Raw genomic sequence first — 20,000 nt, 5'->3', positions numbered from 1 at the left:
ACCGGTCCAAATGGACCAAAGTGGACTAAAGTGGTCCTTAAATCGAGAAGATGTTGCTGCAGATGGCCAGTTGGTGATTCGCTGGAGTCTGACCAGGATGTCTAAATATGGCGATGCTCTTGGCCGCCGTCTGACCGACACTCTGGCCCCTATAATGGCCCTTGTTGCTGTGCCCCCGTCAAGCTGCTCCCCCGTTGTGTGAGGGGCTTATTTTAGCTCGGCCTGTTGCCGTATGTGGCCTACGCATGCACACTGAAAAGGCTGTTGCTGGTATATCAGGGTGCTTCAGTTGGCTACTCATATGGGTGACAACAAAGATTCTAAGAATACCTCCCAACAGTGCTGTCTGAAGCCATTAAGGGCCTCATTACCTATTCTACCATGAGGAGAGGGTGAGCGTGTGGGGCAATATTTACACTGTAGGATGGAACCTAAGCAGACAAACAATGGAGGAGGTGATGGGTGATGATGGGAAAAACTCAAATATTCTTTTCTGTTTCTCAGTGTGAAGAGTAGTTTGGTTTACATGGCAACGTAGCTTCAGGGGTGGAGCACCTGCTATGCCTGAGACGAGAGCTCCCCTAGTGACTGAGGCCCTCCTCCTCCTACGCCCAACACCAACCGTGAAAAACAGTCTTCCCAATCAACATATTTTCTTTCATTCAACCCATGCATTTATACATCCTCGTCCAATTTTGTTGTTTGAACAGCGATCTTCAGACTTCAAGACTTCAAGATGGAGACCAAAAATGTTGTTGGGAGGTGAACCTGCACCAAAGGGAGGGAGGGAGGGAGGCGGTCTGGTTTGATGAGGCTGTTTGGACGTCTGGAATCACCTGCAGCTGGTCTGTCAGGGCGCGCGTGTCCTCGGCAGGTCTGCGGATGGAAGCGTCTTGTCATTGCCATCTCTCATCCCTCATCTCTCATCTGTGCACTCAGCACTTAGCTGCTGCTCTCTTTCCCCTCCTTTCCTTTCCTCTCCTCTTCTCTCTTCTCCTCTCCTCTCTTTCCTCTCCTCTCCTTTCCTCTCCTCTCCTTGCCTCTCCTCTCCCCTCCTCTCCTCACTCCCCACCTTTCCTTCCTCTCCTCTGACTCCTCTCCTGTCCTCTCCTCTCCTCTCTTCTCCTCACCCTTCCCTCCTCTCCCCTCCCCTCCCCTCCTCTCCTCTCTCATCCCCTGATCTCCTCTCCTCTCCTCTCCTCTCCTCTCCTCTCGTGCCTACGGCTGTCTCCGCTCCACCGGGGTGTGATGTGACTAAAGCTGGCTGCTAAGGAGTGAGGGAGTGAGGGAGAGGAGAGGAGAGAGAGAGAGAGAGAGAGAGAGACAAGAGTGTGAAAAAGATGGAAAAAATAGAAAGTGAGGAGGGAATAAAGAGAGTAGGACAGAGATAGAGAGAGAGAGAGAGAGAGAGAGAGAGAGAGATGAAGAAAGAGAGAGAGAGAGAGAGATGAAGAAAGAGAGAGAGAGAGAGGGCACATGGGGCCTGTGCCAGTGCCCGTTTGTGTGCCCATGTGTTTGCCAGGGCGCCGTAGTTTGTGTGCGTCAAGAAGCGAGTGCTACGTCAGGACAGAGGGATGAGCCGAGGAGAAAGCGAGAGACACAGAGACGGAGGGAGGGAGGTTAAGGAGGAAGGGAAGAAAGGAGGAGGAGAACCTGTCATCCTTAATCAGCCCAGACAGTCTGCGTGCCTGCTTGTGAGCTCCTGTGAGAATGTGTGTGTGTGTGTGTGTTTGTGTGTATGTGTGTGTGTGTGTGCGTGTGTCTATGTGTGTGTCTTTCATGACACTGTCTGCCTAAATATAGCAGTGTGTGTGTGTGTGTGTGTGTGTGTGTGACGCTCTCAGCCCTTTGAGTTGCTGCCGGGGGCCCGCCCCTGTCTCTGTCAAACGAACTCATCAAACTCATCAGCAGCCGCCGCAGCACCACATCACGGAGCGCATCGCTCCACACACACCATCCGCAGCACAACATCACCGCGTACGCTACTCCACACACACTACCACACACACACCACACACACCACACACACACCACACACACCACACACACAGCCAGCCAGCCAGCCAGCCAGCCAGCCAGCCATATTCGGCAGCAGGTGGGACTCTTCGCTCTGCGTACAGTCAAATCAACCATTTTGTTTTCTGCCGCTCCGCCACCACGTGCCGCTGAGACGAGATGCGCTTTGTCATCCGCGCTCGACGAGGAGGAAAGCATGGGGTTGTTCTCATTAGGTGGGTACAATCACATCACACACAACCCCAACAGAGAGAGAGAGAGAGAGAGAGATGGAGAGAGAGAGAGAGAGAGATGGAGAGAGACAGACACAGAGAGAGAGAGAGAGAGAGAGAGAGAGAGAGAGAGAGACAGAGAGAGAGAGAGATGGAGTGTGAGAGGAAGAGGGAGAGAGAGACAGAGAGAGAGATGGAGAGAGATGGAGAGAGTAACAGAGAGAGAGAAAGAGATGGAGAGAGAGGAAGAGGAAGAGAGGGATAGAGAGAGAAAGACTCTTTCCTTTAGACCTTTCTACTCCCATATCCCTGAGGAGCTTTAGAAGGAGCCTTTTTAGGGGGATTACTTGGCCTGTTGTAATCCATTTCCATGCCCCCTTGACAGGGCTTGGACATCTGCTCCTCTGGCTGTTATCTGATAGACTGGCAGGATGCTCTGGACACAGAGGCCAAGAGGGGAGGGGAGGCCAGGGGAGTGTCCAGTGTCTGCTCGACACAGGCTTGACAGATTGATCGGGGTTTCTTTTCTCTAAAAGCTTAATTGTGCTATGTGTCCATCCTTAAATGATAAGAGGGACTATCACTTTGAACACACACACACTCTCTCTCTCTCTCTTCCTCTCCTTCACTCTCTCTCTCCCTTCATTTCGATGTTGGAAAATAACAATGCTTTTGGGGAAATGTAGCCCTTGTTGATGCTGTTCCTTGACTGACGTTCCCTTCAAATCCCTGAAACTGATCCCACTGTAGTCTCTCCCCCGTAACAAACGAGAAACATTGATTTCCCATAGCGATTGTTCCATGTAAATATAACTGGCCGTAGTGGGATGATTAATCAGTCTTGTTAATATACAAGGATCAGAGCAGATGTTCTTTTATTTAGAGGGCCTGCCAGGTTCTTTCTACGCTCTGAGTAGAGCTGTTGGCAGCTGTTACTACTGGCAACGTTGGCATCGTTCTCCGCAGAGATGATGGGTATGAGTCTCAGCACAATTCTCAGGATCCCCAAACTTTTTTCTTCGAAAACTCCTGAAACATTCGGGCGACATTGGTCTTGATGACGCAGAAATGTGTTCTCTCTCTAATGCTGTTGGCTTGTTTTATTGTGCAGGGAAGCGTCTTGTTTTATTCAAATAGGAAGATAAAAGGTTATGAGTGTGGCTTATTTTTTATTGGATGGTGCCTGACAGAGTGCCTTGGAGGACTATGCCATTATTTCCAACAAAGGCCTTTCCTGCTGGGGCTTGATCAGGCCTGCTAGTTTTTATGCAGATGGAGGCGGATATTTTTGATTACCTGTGGAGCGCGCAGAACAGTATGCATCCTGGGATTGATGGGCACTGTCTATGTTCTCTTGCCAGGGGGGGTAAATATGTTCAGCTCTGGCCTTACGTCAGTAGGAGGAGTGGGAGGAGGAGGAGGAAGAGGAGGGAGGAGGAGGAGGAGGAAGAGGTGGACTGGACTGTGAAATGACTCGGATTCACACTGAGAGTGGAGAGGATGGACATGCGGCTCGAGCTAATGAACTCACGCTGGGTTCGGCTCCGAGAGTCTGGCGACAATTTGAGGATCAGCAAGCATCAGAAGAACACTTTACATGCACCTATTACCGCTGGGGGGGGGGGGAGACTGGCAATATGGAATGTGTGACATGCACACACACACACACACACACACACACACACACACACACACACACACACACACACACACACATACACACACACACACACACACACACAAACACACACACACACAGAGACATTACAGAAAGTAATAAATCCAGGGCAAATCAACAGCGGTGAAGCCTGGGGCAGCATTTCCAAATGACACGGCACATCGCTCTTGCCTGCTCGTTTGGGTCTATAGCATCACCAACCCAGCAGGCCGCCATGCATCAGGAACACGAGCCAGCGCAAGCGAGGGGATTAGATCGACCCCCGGGGGGTTATTTATTATTTACCTAACGACACCTAGCACACGCAATACGCTCACAGACAGATGACCACAGACAGCGTGTGTGTGTGTGTGTGTGTGTGTGTGTGTGTGTGTGTGAGAGTGAGGTGATGAAGGGTGTGATGGTGGTGGCAGTGGTGGTGTCGGCGTAGTAACATAGTCGTGGCTGATGGTCATTTGACAGCAGCGTGTGACGGTGGAGGAAAGTGTTTCGGTGCACCATCGTGTGCTGAGAGACTGAATTTGAATTTCAGCTGACCGCACTAGCCAAGAAAAGACTAAGAGTCACCAGACATTATGCTGTGTGTTGACCGAGTGCAACAGGATGTTTACTGCTTGACTGGAATGTAGAACTTTGCGCATCAGTTCTTTACATGATTATGCGTATAGGAGTACACGGAAATGATACTAGTTCATGTAGTGCTTTTTGTGCTGTTTTGCTATTCTCTCAAAGGCAATTTTTTTGGTTTACTAAATCAAAAGCATTTCTATCTGTGCATTCCGCACACTTTAAGTGCCGACAGAGTCCTATACCTTTACCTTTGATGTAGGCTTACTTTCATATTGTATATGATCTTACTGTAGAGCCTGTATGCAAGATAAAGCTTTGTTATCTACACACTCAAAGACACGGTGTTTCATTTGCCTTAAGAGCGGGTGGAATCGTAGCTGATATGTCTGCAAGCTTACGTCAGGCTCTTAACTTCTCTAATTCAATCAAGTGTCTCCTCTGGGTGCTAAACATAGCAGACAGTGTCTGTTTCTGACCTGGAAAAAGTGATGGAAGGAGGCGGTGTTTTTCTTTCACTGTACACGCAAGGCCTTGCGTCATACTTTGATTCGTATGTTTACTTACTTTTATTATAACCCTTTACATTTTTTTGCAGAGTGTCGGACAAAGAGACCTGTAGGAAACACAGTGAGTGTTGACTGTAATGTGTTTTATGCTGTAATGCTAAAATGAAGAAAGCAATAAGGTGGAAACAGCGTCGATAACAGCACGTGTGCTTGTGGGGACATGTTGCTTGTGGAGGAGAGGGGCGCTCAGCCTCTGTGCTGCAGCGCAACAGAATGGAAATCAATGAGAAGTCATTAAAGAGCCGTTACGTGTGTGTGTGTGTGTGTGTGTGTTGGAGGGGGGGGGGTGGTATGTGTGTGTGTGTGTGTGTGTGTGTGTGTGTGTGACATTGTGTGTGTTTGTGTGTGTGTGTGTGTGTGTGTGTGTGTGTATGGAGCACCTGTGGGCCCGACAGGTGGAGACCTAATCAGATTGACACTCAGCCCATCCTCCGGGGAATGGAGGTGGTGTGTGTGTGTGTGTGTGTGTGGGGGGGGGGGGGGGGGCGTTCTCTCCTCCCTGTGCACCAGGCTCAGAGCCCGGGGGGTCAGTGTCAGGTCGCGCCCTGTCACCATGGGGCCCGTGTCTGATAGATCAGGGTCCTGACAGACTGCTGGGCTGTCATCGCCCCCGTGCAAGTCACCCCACCTCACATCACCTCATATTGGAGCACCGTGTGTGTGTGTGTGTGTGTGTGTGTGTGGAGGAAGAAGGACAAAACTTGGATGACAGCACAGCACTAGGCCTTTTGAAACACATTCACCTTATTGTGCAGATTTTTTTTTTGCATCATTTGGACAGTGGAACACACACACACACACACACAAACAATACACACACATTTGCGCGCGCACGCACACACACACACACACACACACACACACACACACACAAACAACTAAGTATTAGAGCCTCACCACGACTTAAAGCCGTAACAGAATAGAATGTTTGTTTGTGTTTTGTCATGCTTTTATAACCTGCTGCATAATTCAGGTCTGCTGTGTTTATTTGTTGATGTTGTTTGTGTTTCTCTCTCTCTATCCCTCTCCCTCTATCTCTCTCTCTCTCTCTCTCTCTCTCTCCCTCTATCTCCCTCCTCCCTGCTGGCAGTTGTGAGCTGGTTGTGTAAACGTTTAGGACGTGACTCAATCTGTTTCTCAGAAGGCCGTGCCGTCGTCGCTAATCTGACTAATACCCTGTTTGGTGATGCTACGCTGCCACCACCACGGGTGCCGCGACCGCCATCGTTCTCTGTGTGTGTGTGTGTGTGTGTGTGTGGGTGCGCCACCATCGCTCTGTGTGTGTGTGTGTGTGTGGGAGGGGGGTGCGCGTGTCTGTGAGTGTGTGCCACCCCATCCTTCTGTCTGTAAGTATGTGTATGTGACCATTGCCACTGCGTATTTACGATGCGACGCGAGGAGCGAGAGTTACGAGAAGTGTGTGTGTGTGTGGGGGGGGGGGCGTGAGCGTGAGAAGAGAAGCGTAAAGCCCCTCAGAACAAGCAGGGAGGTCAGATTAGTAAACGACGGATTCTAAATGCGAGAGGACGTGGTGTTGGCAGGGCCTGTTCCCATCACAACAGCGCTTATATCAGGCCCAGGCCACATCTGAGTGGGTGGGGATCTGATGTGCGTGGGTAGGGGGGATGTTCGGGGCAAGTGAGGGGAGAGGTGGAGGCCACGGTATTTAGTGTGATTGGGAAAAAGGGTGGTGCCAGGGTTGGGGGCATGGAGGGGGAAAACACACACTGTCTGTCAATGTTGAAACCCCAACTAAATCTCCTCCTAACCTGCAGTTGTCACATTTGTATTCATATATTCTAAGCCAGCCAGCGTTGTATTTAGAATGAATTAGCGTGTATTATGCCGCGGTAAGAATTTTACCGAAGCAGTGGATAGAAACGCTACCTTGAAGATCACTGAAGTTATTGTTGTGTGTTATGAAGTGAAACAGCAAAAACAGCCAGAGACCTCTGGGGTTTGATTCAGCATGAAAAGTAGCTCTATGTACAGAGAGAGTCAGAGTTTAGGCGCTCCCAGACAGCAGCCGGAGGGAGAAGAATCGGTTGGTTTGTTCTTGTTTTTGGGGGAAAAAAAGATAAGGCCTTCCTCTGTGCTGGGGTGTTGCCCATTTTTAGCTGTTAGTGTTTGTTCTTCATTCTGCTTGTCAGGTCAAGGTGTGTGTGTGTGTGTGTGTGTGTGTGTGTGTCATGTGTAGGTCTTAGCCATCTCCATGACTCAACTGCTTTGTCTTTGTGCTTTTGTGTTTGTGTGAGAGCTGAGCTGCCACGAAAAATCTGACTGAGTAACTCAAGCCCAGTGTGATGCTGGTGACAGTATGACACCATCACATTGTGTTTGTGTGTGTGTGTGTGTGTGTGTGTGTGTGTGTGTGTGTGTGTGAGACACTGTGACACCATCACATTATCCTCTGGCCTGTGTGTGAGCTCAGTTCTGTTCATATCCTCTGCCCGGTGCAGTAAGTTGATTCTACAGTGGCTTTCACATCCTCCGTCTTGCGTTGCATTGCAGTAAGCTGATTCCACAGGAGAGACTCCTTTAATAGCGCTGCACATGAACCCTTTCATCAGGCCTCCCTCTCCAATCTTCCGTCTCACCGGTCATCAACCCCAGCACCGCGTAATGCAGTGTCTCACTGGGCTTGACCATCAGCAGTAAAAAGCCCAGGTCACTCAAGAGGGACATTAGTCCACGTTGTCAGGCTGGGTGTCCAGAGCTTGGCTTTGTATTGACTTGTGTGGTGATCAGAGCTGCAGTGGCCATTACTGTAATGGACTGGGTGGCTCTAGTGGATGAGTGTAGTCAAGTCCTTTTATGCGTACTGATCTATGTGTGTACTCTGAGTGTACCACCCTCTGTGTGTACTCTCTGTGTGTCCTATTCTCTGTGTGCACTCTATTAGTGCACTTTTCTTTGTGTGTACTATTCTCTGTTTGTTCTCTCTGAGAGTACTGTACTAGCCTCTGTGTGTACTATTCTCTGTGTGCACTCTATTAGTGCACTATTCTCTGTGTGTAGCCTACTATTCTCTTTGTGTACTCTCTGAGTGTACTAGTCTCTGTGTGTTCTCTCTGAGTGTAGTCTCTGTGTTGAGTGTACTAGTCTCTGTGTGTAGTATTATCTGTGTGTACTCTCTGAGTGTACTCTCTGTGTGTCTGTGTACTGTTCTCTGTGTGTCTGGGTGGCTATTCATCCTTATCTACAGTATGTGTGCACTCTGAGTGTACCACCCTCTGTGTGTACTCTCTGTGTGTACTATTCTGTGTGCACTCTATTAGTGCACTATTCTCTGTGTGTTCTCTCTGAGTGTACTAGTCTCTGTGTGTACTCTCTGTGTGTACTATTCTCTGTGTGCACTCTAGTGCACTATTCTCTGTGTGTAGCCTACTATTCTCTTTGTGTACTCTCTGAGTGTACTAGTCTCTGTGTGTTCTCTCTGAGTGTATTAGTCTCTGTGTGTAGTATTATCCGTGTGTACTCTCTGTGTGTACTCTCTGTGTGTACTATTCTCTGTGTGTCTGGGTGGCTATTCATCCTTTAGTCTTTGCTCTGGTGCATTGTAATTTTGTCATTTGCATTACTGGCTGGTGCGTCTCACTTCAGCTCCCTGTTGAAGGCAAGTCTCGACAGTGACAGTCCCCGCGGTGACAATGCAATATCCTTCTCATCTGGTGGCTGTAAAAATGGGCAGGTCCCTCCAACACTACATGTTTTGTGTCATGCAGAATGAATGGTATCCAACTGGACAGAATTCATGACGACTCCTGCAGATAGTGCGAAAGTCAGTTCTAAAACAGGGGAGGGTGTTTCAAAGCCCCGACAGATGGTCTCCAAAAACAACAAAGCACGTCTCCAAGCACCAGGGCTCGGACAGAGACAAAATCAAATCAGTATTGTGTGGCAGGCTCAGAGCTACAAAGGGGTCATCAGTTGACCATTTGCAAGCAGTTTTTACAAATCCCACCCTATTGTATGGTCAATTCTGCCCTCTGATTTGGATGAATGACTTAGAAAATTAGATGAATTATGCAAATATTGAATTCATTAACACATAACCAAGGAGGGGGGGGGGGGGATAGATTGGATGATTCGATTTTGGATGTGATAGATGTAACATGTATGTTAATGTGTCGGTGGTTGGTTATATCATGTTACCTTACATCCTCTGTTCTTGTATGCATTCTATAGATTACGTAAGAAAGCAACAGCCTGCCATTGATGTAGTATTTTTCTGAATGGATGTTGTGTACAGTGTGTGTGTGTGTGTGTGTGTGTGTGTGTGTGTGTGTGTGGAGAAGGGCTTTATGTGCCCAGAGAGGATTAGGCCGTGTGATTACTACAATACATGACTGTGGTTGAAGTGAAGTGAAAAGATTGCCATGTTAATCCTGTGTGATTTCATAAAACAGCGGACTTCCTCTAACCCATACAAACACACACACACACACACACACACCGACACTGACTCACACAAACACTGGCACACACACATACAACACACCGACTGTCACACACACACACACACACACACACACACACACACACACACACACAAACACTCACACACACACATTTTGTGATGGGCTTTTAGGTGCAAATGTGTGGCTTCTCTAAAGGAAGACGTGTTCATCAGATGTTTCCCGTAGTAGGCTGTGCATCGGCACCACAGTAATACGCTGCGCATCCAAAAAGGATTGACTGTGTGTGAGGCAGACAGATTTGTCTGACAGCTGAATTCCTCTCAGCTGGGAGTGTTTTGTGTGCTCGTGTTGTGGTTGGCGGCCGTTAAAAATCCCCCACCATTTTTTTTTCGACTCCACCACTGACTCATTCACCTCCATGTGTGAGTGAGCCGCCAACAGACTGAAAGGTTTTGTGATTATTTATATATTTTGTGTGTGTGTGTGTGTGTGTGGTGTGTGCATGTGCATATGCTTGTGTGTGTATGTGTGTGTGTGTGTGTGTGTGTGTGTGTGTGTGTGTATGTGTGTGTGTGTGTGTGTGTGTGCGTGTGTGTGATGTTATTCCGATTTGATTGAGTGGAATACTGGTAATACGCGGAGCAATTCCACTGCCTTTCACCTCAGGGTGTCAAAATGACTTGCTTCTAGTACCTTTTCCTTTTTTTTTTTTTTTTGAAGCGACATCCAGGTTTTCATGAGATGTATTCGGTTGGGGTTTTAGAGTTTAGCGATCGGGGGAAGGGGGGGTGGGCATGTTCATGTGTGGGCGGCTCCACTCGCAGAGTCTGTTATTCCAGGGGCATGGACTATAATTAAAGGGAGCATAACGAAGGTAGGAAAAAAGCCCTCATCATCATCATCATCATCATCATCACACAACCCCGTGGACAGGCAGGCTTCAGTGTGTGAGGAGGGGGAAGGGCAGAAAGAGGAAGAGAGAGAGAGAGAGTGTGAGAGAGAAGAGAGAGAACGAGAGAGAGAGAGAGAGAGAGAAAGAAAGAGGGAGGGAGAGTGAGTGAAAGGGAGGAGTGAGAGAAAGAAAGAGCTGTGGATGGAGAGTGCAAGTGAAGCTGAGTGTGTGAAAAAGAGAGAGAGAGAGTGTGTGAGTGTGTGTGTTTATGAGAGAGAGAGAGCTAGTGTGTGTGTGTGTGTGTGTGTGTGTGAGAGAGAGGGAAAGAGAGACCCATAAAAGGGTGTATATCAAGCCAGACCCATTTAAGTGAGTACAGTGAGTGTGTGTATGTGTGAGAGATTATAATAGTGTGTTTGAGAGATAGAGATCGAAAGGGAGGGAGAGAGGGAGAGAGGGAGAGAGAGAGAGAGAGATTCAACAGCACGAGGGCGAGCAAGACTGAGAGAGTGTGAGAGAGAGATGGAGGGAGGGGGGAGAGATGAGGGAGGAGGAGAGAGAGGGAGAGGGAGAGGGAGGAGAGAGCGTCAGTAGCATCTGTCTGCGCAAGGAGGATCAGTGCAGCCAGCAGGTGTGTGACAGACTCGCGGCTGGGAGAGGAGCGCCACTCACGGAACGATAGAAAGAGAGAGAGATAGAGAGAGAGAGAGAGAGAGGGAGTAAGAAGGCGGAGGTGAAGAGAATCAGAAGCTGAGGCTGAGCCTGTAGTCCATCTGCTGATGCTGAGTGAGTAACTTTACTGTACACGTTTCTCTATCACTCACTCACTCTCACTTTCTCTCTCTCTATCTTTCGGACTATCTTTCTCTCTCTTTCTCTCTCTCTCTCTCTCTGCTCCTCTCTTCCTCTTCTCTCATGCCAGCCACTCTGCTTGATTGAATTTTTGCGATGCACAGATTGAGCACATTATGCTGAGTGTTGTGGTTTTATGTGTGTACGTGTGTTTATCTGGGTCTCTCTATTACTGTCTGTGTGAGTGTGTGTGTGTGGATGTGTGTGTGTGTGTGTGTGTGTGTGTATGGTTGAGCAAGTGTAATTATGTGTGTATTTATATCATAGTGTGTGAGGAGCATGTGTTTAGTGGAGTGCTTGTGTATACAGTGTGTGTGTGTGTGTGTGTGTATGTGTGTGTGTGCTTGTGTAATTGTATATCTCTGTGTGTTAGGGGGCATGTGTTTGGCTCGGTTTAGCCGCGTACACTGTTTCCCGGGGGCTCAGTGGAGCAGGCAGAGGCTAGCAGGTGTCCAGCTTAAATCATGTGTGTGGTGCTGCCTTATCTGTTTTAGTAACGACCAACAGCTTGCTGCAAAGCCCTGTGTTGTGAGCGCTGTCTGCCTGTCTTATTTATGTTTGCTCCCTGATCTGATCCGAGTATGACTGTCAGAGGATTCAGCTCAGCTCTGCTCTGCGCCCAGCATGTGTTGGTGTGTACAAACATACACATGCGTGCGTGCACACACACACACACACATGTACACACACACACACACACACACACACACACACACACACACACACACACACAGACTGACTCTTATGTAGACTTGTAGATACATCAATTGACTCTATATACATCACATATACATCATATACATCACTTGGTCACTCATATGTGCAGACAGATTTACTCTACTCAAATGAACATGCACAGTCATGTCTGAACAGGTGTCCACATGTAAACAATTACATGAATGAATACACACTCAAACACACTCACACGCAAAACACACACACACACACCCACACACCATTCAAATGAGCTCCCAGGCAGCCTGACAAGGCAAGGGAAGGGTAGTGGGGGAGGGGGCAGACTGAGCATGTTATCTCTTTTTTTGGTACAGTAGTTGCTGGATGAGTGGAGTGCAAACTGACCGTCTGTTCAGCCCCCAACTTAACGCTGTGCTCACTGACCCTGTCAGTCGTTCTTCTCTGTCTCTCTCCACCTCAACCTCAACCTCTTACCCTCCTCACACACACACACACACACACACACACACACACATACACTCTTCTGGAGCCAGAGTGAGTGATTGAGGAGTGGACAGTGAGAGGGACAGAGGTGCGCGGGAGGGGAGGGGATGGGAGTGTGTGCCCCGGGCGAGGGAGCTCTCGTCAGGGCTGCCGGTCAGCGGGCAGCGGTCCCCCGGGATCACGAGTGGCGGCTCTCCCCCTAATTATCCGGCCGGTGGAAGACCCGTGGCTCTCGGAGGTCTGGCCTGTGGCCGCCCGCCTGTGGATGTGCCGGCTCCAGTGGACGGCTTAATGATTTACTCAGAGGGCCAGATGGTAGCCTGTCACCTCACTGCCTCTTCCATTTCACATTGCAGCCGGCCTGGGATGAAAAAGAGTATGAATGTGTGTGTGTGTGTGTCTGTGTGTGTGTATGTGTGTGTCTCTGTGTGTGTGTGTGTGTGTGTGTGTGTGTGTGTGTGTGTGTGTGTGTGTGTGTCTGTGTGAATATACACTACATACATCTGTATATGGCTTTTGAAGTATCCTCGCGTGCAGAATTGAAATGACTTTCACAGTGTGTGTGTGTGTGTGTGTGTGTGTGTGTGTGTGTGTGTGTGTGTGTGAGTGTGTGTGTATGTGTCTTTGTATGTCTGTACATGTGTGTGTGTGTGTGTCCACTTGGTGTGTGTGTGTGTATCTCTACCCTCTGTTTGGAAACTTGAAGAGGTGTCTCTGATCAGGCGCTGATGCAGATAGCTTTGTGTCTGCGGTGCCTATCTGTCTCCGGTGAGGCCGCGTGGCCGCCGGTGATAATGTAAACGCTCCCGGTGAGTTGAAATGTCACCGGTGCGGTGCGGTGCTGTGCGGTGCGGTGCGGCGCCAGAGATAACGACCCGAGGCAGAGCGGGGCCGGAACCGGTGCCGTGCCGTGCAGGACGCTGCCAGCTCCCCTCTCCCCAGGACCATCTCACCGAGAGATTAGATGTGTGTGTGTGTGTGTGTGTGTGTGTGTGTGTGTGTGTGTGTGTGTGTGTGTGTGTGTGTGTACACACTTCTCACCCAACTCACGTAAGCCGGAACAAAGGATGTGGCGCTCCAGCGATGGGGGCCCGGCCGTGCCAAATATGACTCACTGCTTCCCGGCTTTCATTCGTGCCTCCCTATCGCTTTCTCTCTCTTTCTCGCTCTCTATCTCTCTCTCTCTCTTTCTCGCTCTCTATCTCTCTCTCTCTCGCACTCTATCTCTCTCTCTTGCTCTCTATCTCTCACTCTCTCTCTATATTTTGGCATCCCTCCGTTCTCTTCAACATCCGGCACGCAATTTAATCCATTCTAGAGATCCACAGAGACCTGGCTAGTGGGTGTGAATGTGAGTGCGTGTGTGTGTGTGTGTGTGTGTGTGTGTGTGTGTGTGTGTGTGTGTGTGTGTGTGTGTGTGTGTGTCTGTCTACTAGAGTGTGTCTGTAAGTGCATGTGTATGACTCTGACTGTGTGTGTATGTGTGTGTATCTGTCTGTCTGCGTGTGTCTCTGTGTGTGTCTGTGTGTGTGTGTGTGTGTGTGTGTGTGTGTGGTGAATGGCGCTCTCTTGCCCCCACTGCTCCAAGCAGCTGGATCATTGGTATGCACAGACGCACCAGTTGACAAGAAATTGATTAATGATTTAGTGGGTAGAAATTGCCCTTCATTTGTTGTGCCCCAGCTCTCAGAAAAGCCTTTTGGACAGTGTCTGCATGAATAACCATTAGCAATGCTAGCACTGCTAGCGCTGTTAGCACTGCTCCCTGCTTATGCCTCCCAGATGTTCTACAGTGTCGCTGCACATTCTGTGTTCATTTACTGTGTTTCTGACCCATGATGAATTGAGCTATCAGTAGTTATATTCGTCACTCATGTTGTTCAGTAGAGTACAGTAATGGCCAGTGATAGGCCTAATGATTGTAAATGGATTTTCTATGAAATGGGCTGTTTGTGGTATGATTGAGGCCTACTGTAACGGTTGCCAACTGATCCATAGCTGTTCATAGTGTAAAACCTGCCTTAAGAGTCCCTTAAGAGTCATGCTAGTGAGAGCTTTCAGCTCGATTGCTAGCACGCTCGACTCCCAATCCGAGGTGCTGCCGTTTGGGGGTTCGAGTCCTGGCGAGCGCAGGGCTGAGCCGTGTGTTGTTAAACACGACGCAGGTTACGCTAGGCCACTGGATGAAATCGGTCTGGCTCGGCGTGCATATTCATCCAGGCTCGGGGGCTATCTGAGGCCTCAGCTGTTTACTGCCCATGTTTTTTTGCTGCCAGCGGAGCCGGCGTTTGGTACCTATACTCCGCTCCGGAGCCCCTGCGATGAGCCCGGTTAATTAGCACTCTCTCAATGAAATGGGCCGTGTCTAATCGGAGGCGACACGATCCGCTGAACTTTGTTTGCTTTGCTGCACATAAACAGCTCTCCTCTGAAACAGAACTTTCTCTCTCTCTCTCTCTCTCTCTCTCTCTCTCTCTCTCTCTCTCTCTCTCTCTCTCTCTCTCTCTGGTCGTCTGCGGGGAAGCGGTTGGTCGCTTTTTCCTCTAGTCGGAGAGGAACCGTCCTGAATCCATTCCCAGCTGTAAGTGGAACCTTTTCATGCATGGAGGACTCTTCCAATTGCCCAGGCGCATTTCAGACTTGAAGGGTGTTGCTGTCAGACGCTGATAACGTATGGCTCCTCCGAAGAGCATGACTAGCCTTAACCTTCCGCAATACATCGCCCTGACCCTCGCGAGTCCTCAGCGTCGCAGAGTCGCAGCGTTTTTAGGGGTCACTTGGAAAGAGACACATGTGATAGATCATACACAGGTTCATTTTATGTGTCTTATTCCGTCAGTGCTGGTGATGTACTGTATGTATGTGTGCAGTAACTGTCACAGTATCTGAGACACACACACACGCGTGTGACCTTTGTCGTTCATATTTATGTCATACATATGAAAAGCAAGTAGAGAATGCTGTATGTGGAACACTCCTGCAGGCACTGAGCTGAACTCACCCAATTATAATTGGCTCGCTTCCAGACATGGAGGTAGCGCTTAGCGCTGCCATTGATTCGGTCATTTATTGGTCAGTGGAGGTGTTGTGTTGTTTTTCATACCTGGAGGGAAGCCGTTTAATACAAGCGCAGGTAACACCGTAGTGATGTTTGCACACTCCCTGAGGGGAAAACACAGTTACAGTGCTGTTGGGAAAAGGTTGCTTAATCACACTCTCTGACAAAGAGCACACATTGTAATCACATTAGTTCCCAGGGGTCTACATTAGCCATATCTTAAGTACACACAGAGTAGTGTAAAGCTGTCACTCCTGTAGATTCAGATCAGCCCGGGTAGGGTTACTGCACTGTGTGGAAGAATCATTCTTTTTTAAACCCCCCGTTCCAAAGAAATGATACACATAGTGTTTCAACATTACTGGAAATGTTTGCTCTGGCGATCCCAGCAATCAATAGTTTGAAAATGAGCATGGGTTTTTTGGCAGGGAGCGCGCTCGGGCGGGGTTTTACTGCAGCAGTTAGGGGATTGGACAGTGGGAGCCGCTTGCCAAATTAGACTTAATCTCGACAGGCTTTACTCCCATAGTTTCTTTTGGCTCCGCAGCGACAAGGTCCATTTTAAGGAGATCGCACGCAGAGAATATTTATCAGACATTCCCCCCTCAACAGACTCTACCTGCAGCCTTACAGGAAAGTCAATACACTGGACATCATCTTGCTGATGAATAACCTTACTAAATTAACTGATGAATAACCTTACTAAAAATTAACTCTATTCAGTAAGTGGTTGGCTCTCTATTTTATGTCCTGGTATAAATTTTCATGGTTTCGGAGTCGCTCTCTGGTTAATGCTTAACGGAGCCTACTTCAAGGTTAATGAAGGCTTTTGCTGCCTTGCCTTGAGCTAAGGAAGGTTGGGGATGGTAATGTAGGATAATGCATTCATAAAGGCTAAACGCCAAACAGGCCTATCTGCAGAATAATCCCCTTTCACTTGAAAGTGTCTGTCTGTTTTGATGGATGCTGCTCACCAGGGAGTGCATGGCCTGTGGAATTTCATATAAAGCAGGTGGAATTAGAGGAGAGCAGAGGAGACTGGGCTGCAGTCAGTCCCCTGAGAGAGGAGGGAGAGAAAGAGAAGGGATGATGAGGGACAGAATGAGAGAGAGAGAGAGAGAGGGAGAGAGAGGGATGATGGGGAGGAGAGAAAGAGAGAGAGATAAAGATGATGATGAGAAGAGAGAGAGGAAGAGATAAAGATGATGAGGAAGAGAGAGAGAGGGGAAAGGGAAATGAGAGGGAGAGAGAGAGATGATGATGATCCTGAGAGAGAGGCAGGAGGAAAAGGTGTTTTGAAAATACTAAAAAAAAAATGCTTTTTTCAAGGAAGCGTGAAATCACTTTGCAAATCTTCCATCTATCAGCTTTTATATGCGAAACATTTAGCCCATTTTAGCTCCAATAAGGCTGCATAGAGAATACCACACAGAAATTCCTTAAAAGCTCAAAAGTTCTGCCAAAAACAGGAAAACTTGTGTGTGAAGGTGACTGTAACAAGTGACTGGGATTGTGTGAGTGTGTGGGTATCAGAGAGGGAGTGTAATACATTTGTGTGTGAACCCTGTGGCCTGAATGGCAAGGTCTTTTTTATCTTAATAGATCTGAGCGCAACCAAAAGTCTGCCATTTTTGAAAAATCTGCTGGAGCAGAGAATAACACGATTGCGTAACGTCTCACAAACAGGTGCTTGGTTAGGGGACATTGTTTCAAAGACACCAAGTCCCAGTTAAGTCCAAGTTAATTGAATCAGGATTGATGTGCTCACACTGTAAGCCTACATTTGACTGCTCACACTGGAAGACAATGAAGTAGTCACAAAGACATCTCACAGTATTTTGCAGTATTTTTCAAATGCAGAAATACACACCAATAAAACATGGGCCTTTTTCTATATTCCAGTAGAATATACATTATGAAGTACTATTGTGTGTTTGAAATACATATTTGAAACGTGTCAGAAATGCTAGAAGTGAAATGAGTACAAATTAGAAGTGAGGAGACAGAGGGAAAGACAGAACGCAGGATAGAGAAGGGCAGAAGAGTGAGAGAAAAGATAGAAAAAGTGTGTGAGAGAGAGAGGGAGAGAGAGAGAGAGAAAGTAGTAGCAGTAGTTATAGTAATGAGCCCTAGCCCCGGTGGACCCAGGTAATGGTGTGTGTGTGTGTGTGAGAGAGAGAGAGTGAGAGCCATGCTTAAGTGCCTGGCTGTAGGAGGAAATAAGCAGATGTCCCAGATCTCCCTTCTCTCATCTGTACGGGTGCAGGAGAGCAGGGACATAAGAGTCCTTTGCTGCTTCTCAACATGTAATGCCTCCTCGTTCCTCGATGCTTGATCCTCGAGGGGCGTTCCCACTGATCTATAACTAACACTGGATAGACTATCCTAATTGTTTTCGCCACATCATTCTTTATGTAGATCAGTGAGGATCGAGGCCAGAGGAGCGAGGAAGGACGTATAAAAAGCCAAAATAAGAGGCACCCCTTATCTAAAATACATCTTCACCTCAACTCCAAACAGCCAGGGGGCAGGAGGGGGCTTGGGGGCTTCTACTGTACTGGTGTGGAAGAATGCTGAGGGTTTAGATTACTGTTGGTGGGCTGTCTCTGCTGTCTCTGCTTTCCTATCAGGAGGTCACATCGGTCACTGCTCGACCAAGCTTATAATTGCCTTTGTCCAGTGATGATGCCTTTTTGTCAGTATCACATGTTTCCTGTTTATTTAGATAAGTGGAAAGAATTTGACATTTGGGCTAAGTAATTTAGAAAGCTTATCCCAACACAAATAGTATTAATCTCATGTTTTGTTTGGATATTTGTATGAAACGTTGGCTTCGGTATTCCGAGTGGTAATTTTAGCGTGTGTTTTTGCTAATTGTTTCAGTGAAGAGAAGTGAAGGTCATTCTTCAGCTGCACCTCTGAGTCCAAAAGCCCATTTAGCCTGTAACATAATCCAATGCTTGGCCTCCTGTCACACAATAATGGGAAATCTAATAACAGCTTTTTGTCAAAACAACAGAAGTCCCGCAATTTGATTACGTTCTCCCCCCACATTGCTTGTTTGCGTTTGGGTGCATGTGAGCCCCCTGAGTCCCTCAGGCAGCTGAGCGGGGGTGGACACACACACAATTGGGTTGAAGTTTCTAGAAGTATTCTGTCCTCAGAATCCCACTTGAGGATGAATCCTGTCATGATCTCTCTCTCTCTGTACCTCCCTCTCTCGCTCTTTCTTTCTCTCGTTCTCTCTCTTGCTATCTCTCTCTCTTTCTCTCTCTCTCTCTGTCTGTCTGTCTGCCTCAGTTTCAGCTGAATGTATGATTTATTGCCATGACAAAATGACAGACTCACTCAGTCAATAAAACACAGAAATATAACTGAGAAACAAAGGATTGTAGTTACAGGGCACTACCTTTCCTCTCCCTCACCCTCTCTCTCTCCTCTCTCTCTCTCTCTCTCTCTCTCTCGCTTTGTCTGCCAGTGTTTGCTGAAGCTCAGATCTCACAGTGTATGCTGTCCTCTTTTCTTCCTCTGCCCCTGCAGGAAACAGGATGGAGGGGATCCTCGGATCTCTAACACGCTAGAGCCTTCACTCTTTCCCACGTCTCCGTTGTCGTTCAACTCCGCTGCGTTCCTGAAGGTAACCAGCCTTAAGATCACCCCTGACCTCCGCTCTCTGTCTGTCTGTCTGTCTATCTGTCTGTCTCGCGCACCATCCAGAGAGTGCTCTGGGATGTGCCTGTCTCTCTCACTCACTTTCTCTGTTGTCAATGTCTCACTCCATCTGTGTCAGCGTGCACAGCTAGCAGTCACACTAAGACCAACTGTAACCTTTGGAAGACAGAGTACAGCCTTTTGTTTTTGCTCGATGGAGTTTGGCAGTCACGACCGGCATCTTGCAAAATTCAATTCCAGCCCTCATTAATTAACAAATGTCAATTCAGAGCATTCAGAATTGAATTTATTAATCCAATTCCTTAGCTGTGTGTGTGTACCTAAATAAATAAACAAACAAACAAACAAACAGGATGAAAGCCTGCGAAAAAAATAACAGTGGTTTTCAAAGAAAAAGGTTGTGTGTTAGCTTGTTGACTGCTAGCTATAGCTGACCCACCTGGTGGGGACTTTGCTTGTTTTTGGCTGACACTGTGCCACTTACAAAGATTGCCTTGCCACGTCGCTACCCTGCTTGTATCAGTTTGATGCGCCTCACTCAAAACACGGCTCTGAAAGCAGAATAATTCACATCTCACCCCTGAGTGAGGAAGGATGGCTTTTAGATCTCCGCTCCGAGTTGTCAGGCGGCTTAAGGCAACAGCCAGAGCTTTGCATGCTAAAGACCAGCTAAAGGATTCTGCATAAATTTGCCCCCATATGGTGAATATTGAATTAGGAGGCTCATAGCATCGACCATATGGCTTTGACATCTGTATGTTTGTGTCGTCCATCTCAATCCACTCATTATAAGCCTGAATCGTAAGGGCTAATGAATCGTGGGGAGTTGCATAATCGTTAATCGTTCCCCTTTCACCAGACTGGTTCATCTACGCATGAAGGAA

General features: G+C 48.0%; 1 protein-coding gene across 2 annotated transcripts in view; it reads left to right on the top strand.

The window, feature by feature from the left end:
- rap1gapa (RAP1 GTPase activating protein a) overlaps nucleotides 1–20,000 on the top strand; it is a 93,488-nt gene that overhangs the window by 21,395 nt on the left and 52,093 nt on the right. For both annotated transcript variants that reach the window (XM_062540327.1, XM_062540326.1), the window contains exon 3: nucleotides 18,985–19,081. In XM_062540327.1, the coding sequence (XP_062396311.1) occupies nucleotides 18,985–19,081 (97 nt within the window). The remainder of the gene's footprint in view (nucleotides 1–18,984; nucleotides 19,082–20,000) is intronic.

Source organism: Sardina pilchardus, chromosome 7 (genome assembly GCF_963854185.1).
Source record: "Sardina pilchardus chromosome 7, fSarPil1.1, whole genome shotgun sequence".
Lineage (NCBI taxonomy): Eukaryota > Metazoa > Chordata > Actinopteri > Clupeiformes > Clupeidae > Sardina > Sardina pilchardus.
Note: the sequence above shows the minus strand (reverse complement) of the source record. Positions and strands in the feature narration are given on the sequence as shown.